General features: G+C 40.1%; 1 protein-coding gene across 1 annotated transcript; it reads left to right on the forward strand.

Annotated features, from left to right (window-relative positions):
- The first annotated feature begins 368 nt into the window (after nucleotides 1-368).
- On the forward strand, nucleotides 369-3,769 carry IFNG (interferon gamma). The gene is made up of 4 exons (XM_052668312.1): nucleotides 369-574; nucleotides 2,392-2,460; nucleotides 2,808-2,987; nucleotides 3,603-3,769. Exons 1-4 carry the CDS (start codon nucleotides 452-454, stop codon nucleotides 3,723-3,725), a joined length of 495 nt encoding a protein of 164 aa, XP_052524272.1. The 5' UTR covers nucleotides 369-451; the 3' UTR covers nucleotides 3,726-3,769.
- Nucleotides 3,770-4,275: the final 506 nt, after the last annotated feature.

Raw genomic sequence — 4,275 nt, forward strand, 5'->3', positions numbered from 1 at the left:
ATACTGACCCCTTAACCACATGATATGATTTTTCAGATAGCTTGTAAGAGTGTGCCTGAGCCACAAGGGATACTCCTCAATCAGTATCATAATTTCCCTCTTTTTCCCCACCATGAGTAAAAGAAACTTCAGAAATTGCCACGTAAATTTTACCCTCCGATGAACCACTGAAAAATTTTCCAGGACCATGCTTTAAGAAAGACACTTTCGAGGGATTCCCTCAACCAGCCCATAGCAAAATCTTATCTAACACTATCTTGGCTAAATATACACAGCCTGTGATGACGAAATAAAAAATTTCAAGACCAGGTATAAATACCACTGACAAGCAGATGAAGTTCACTCGTCTACTTTCTTCTAATAGAAGATATAACTATTAGAAGCTGAAGCTCACTGAGCTTATATCTCTCAGAAGTTATCTGAGCACTTGAACTGAGACATCACCAAGAAGATGACTTGCCAGACTTACAACTTGTTTGTTCTGTCTGTCATTATGATCTATTATGGACATACTGCAAGTAGTCTAAATCTTGTTCAACTTCAAGACGATATAGACAAACTGAAAGCTGACTTTGTAAGTATTGCCTTCTACTGCATTTTTCTCCTCCTTCTGCTTCTTGTGCTGTAGATACAAATGCAGTAGTGCTGCAGAGCATTGCTTGTCCTAGACCTCACTGTGTATCAGTATATAATATAGGGTGATTACAGAATTATTTTTTCTGTTACTTTTTTTTTTTTTTTACAATAATACGGTCAGTTTCTTTGGTTTTGTCAGCTTTTGCTCTCTCACTAGTATGATTCAGTTCTTCTTTCAGTTTTTCATACAGTGACTGTTAATGCAGCTATTTGCATTTATTTCAGGGACACTCCGCCTTTCACAAGAGAATCTCCCAGCCCCATTTGCTTTTGAATTCATGAAATATTTTATTTCAAGAAATCTTAATACAGTTTATTATGAATGAATCTTGACTCAATTCTATTCAGATGCAATTTACTGCCACTTGAACAACCTCCAGGCATCCTGATTTCATGTCTGTGACTATAGTCTGATGTGGAAGTGTTAAGCGATAGTACCTTTTCTCAGACAGAATTCTGATAACTTAATGACTGTAATAGTAATTCAGCTGTCTTCAAGTAGGAGGCATTGAAGAAGTCCACCGCTGACTTCGGCTGGGATTAGTCATAGAGATAAGAGATCTACAGTAGCGGCACTTCATCTTAATCTTTCATCTTAATATACCTTTGGTTTTGTTTCTCTTTTTCTTTAATCACATGAAAGTCACAGCAAGAGTCTGCTCCTATTTCCAGCTCTGATTTTTCAGAATTTTGTGCATGTGAAAATTGAGATTTAGTAGTCAATGAATCACCTCAGAGATGTGGTTTAATCCTTTATTATTCCAAACTGCCAGGAGACCAGCTGTAAAATTGGCCTTATATCCTAAATTTATCATTAGTACAGATAAGAGACATTGATACTAGAAGATACAGAACTTGGTCTGAGAGATCCTAAGTGCAGATGAGCTTCTGGCAGAGAAATTAAAAACTGCAGTCGGCAGCAGATGCTTGCCACCCTTCAGAGCTGCAGAGTCAGCTTCAGCAAAGTGCTCAGCACCAGCAGCCTATCAGCCTGCGGGGTTACCGTCAGCCTGCAAGCTTTCCCATTACACTCACGGTATTTAAATTACCAAGCAGACGAAAAAGGAAATAGCAGCTGTTGTATATAAAAAGAAAGACAAAACATAGAAAAGGAAATGATTAAGTTTGCCCTTCCTTGGTGGGAGAACTGCACTGTTGTTTCCTAGAGCCTGTCACAGTGTGTGGCTAACACCTGATGGTTAAACTCTGACCCTGCAAGCCTCTTGGTAGCCCACAACTCTTACATATCCCCATATCTGACTGTGGGCTACTGGGATACTCTCCAGTTTTGCAAATGGTAGTTTTATAGTACAGTTTTATAGCTAATTCCTCTTTGTTCCACGTGAGATTGTACTGAGACAGAGTGAATTCGAGCCTGCAGGTGCGACCAAATCTGACAATGCCTAGCCAGCTGCTGGGCTTAGTAAGTTTAATTCTCAGCTGTCAATAACAAAACTGACAGAGAACATTCTGTAAAATATGGTGGTGAATGGCTCTGTTCATAAGCTGTAGCAGAAAATTACATTTAGAAGAAGACTAATGGGGTTCTTGTTACTATATAGTCATCTACTGTGATTTAGTGCTTAGATAATCTCTTTGCAAAGCAGCTCAGAAGCCAAAAGCATTGCAGTAATTACACATTAGTGGTGCAAAAATCATGTGTCTGTGTTTTTTACTGTTCATTTGAGTGGAGAACACTATTTGCCTTGCAATAAGTAGTGTTTATATAACAGATGCTTATGTTCTCTGTTGCAGAACTCAAGTCATTCAGACGTAGCTGACGGTGGACCTATTATTATAGAGAAACTGAGGAACTGGACAGAGGTGAGTCAGAAAACATCTCATGTGCTCTGAAGGGCACTTTTGGTAAAAAAAGCAGCTCCAAGTCTAGTGTAACCAGCCTGGGCAGAGAGAACACAAGCAGAGGCTGCTTCTGTAACTCGGAAATGAGAAAGCAGCTTCCCTTAAAACGCATCCCTTAAAAAAATTCAGTATGCTTTATGCTGCACCATGAACTGATCCTGAGGTACAGCCAAGCTCCAGAGAGGGCTTACAGCATCTTCTTCGTCATGCTGTCACTAGAAGCAGAGAGGACCTTGGATTTTAGTTTCCTTCATTTGCCTTTTGATGGTCACTCACAGATCTTTCTTTTTGACCGCATTCTTCAACAGAGAAATGAAAAAAGGATCATACTGAGCCAAATCGTTTCAATGTACTTGGAAATGCTTGAAAACACTGACAGGTCAAAGCCGCACATCAAACACATAGCTGAGGAGCTCTATACTCTGAAAAACAACCTTCCTGATGGCGTAAAGAAGGTGAAAGATATCATGGACCTGGCAAAGCTTCAGGTAAGACTCTTTGTCTGCTTCCAAGGCACTTGTGACCTTGTGTTTTCCAATTTGGAGTCTTGACGCAAGGCAATGTTGGTTTGGTAACGTACCTGGTAACCCCTGGCCGGCTCCACTTGGGCTGGAAAGTATGATGTTTCCACTGCATGTGGGGAATTGCACTGGGGCTGCTCACCCTGAGCCTTGCCAGAGCCTTGCCAGAACCCACTGGGTTGGGAGGTTGTGTCTGGCTGCAGCACATCTCTGTGAGCTCTGGGTCACCCAGATTGTTGGATGAGTGCTTGTGGTGTGAGTCACCAACCTCTGTTGATCCCTGTGCTCTGAAGGAGCTGGCTGCTGGTGGGTACCGCAGGCACAACACAAACCACCAATGATAACAGAGTGCCTCCATTGCACAGCATGTGCTTGGTCTGTTACACTGCAAAGTAATAGAGAAGGCAGAAAACAGAAATCTGTGATAAAGCGGTTCTTAGTTTCAGGAACCAGGCGGTAGAATAACTGAAAGTTTCCAGTTTCTGTTTTATGTCATTAGCAGTTTAGCCTGAAGGATGCAATCCACAAATAAATACAGCTCTTGGTGTGACATTTGTTCTGCCTGTTTTTTGCTCAAAACAGATGAATGACTTGAGAATCCAGCGCAAGGCTGCAAATGAGCTGTTCAGCGTCTTACAGAAGCTGGTGGATCCTCCAAGTTCCAAAAGGAAAAGGAGCCAGTCTCAGAGGAGATGCAATTGCTAATGGCATCTTATGACCTTTTGTGCTCAACTATTTTAAATTTTACAATGCACAATTTTTATTTTTTTATTCTTTTTTACTGAGTTTTTGCATTTATTTATTAATATTTAAGTATTCTAAATAATTATTTATATTTAAAAGAAAACAAACAATGAAAGTATTTATACCTCCTACTGCTAAGTAAGAAACAATTTTGTCTTAAAATCCTGTCTATCTGTTATATGTTTGTTGACCTGAAAATACTGACTGAGGTGATGTTTACCAAGTTTCTCTGTGGAAATACTGAATTGACGTTGATATTGCACTCAGGAAAACCCATTCATATCTGCTCAGCTCTAAGCATATGTAAATCCAAATCAAGGAAATAGACTTGCATTAAGGTGAGAAAATGCTGAAGCACTTTTCTGAACTGGGATCTGGGTGATTTACTGCTGATAATTATTGTTATGCACTGAAGAAACTGAGAGGCCAGGCTACTTGGCAGCTCCAGGAATTGTGACAAACTCTATTGCACTGACTTAACTTCAACTCACTTATTATGAATGTCTCTGTA

This window comes from Tympanuchus pallidicinctus, unplaced genomic scaffold (assembly GCF_026119805.1).
Source record: "Tympanuchus pallidicinctus isolate F22 unplaced genomic scaffold, pur_lepc_1.0 scaffold8, whole genome shotgun sequence".
NCBI lineage: Eukaryota > Metazoa > Chordata > Aves > Galliformes > Phasianidae > Tympanuchus > Tympanuchus pallidicinctus.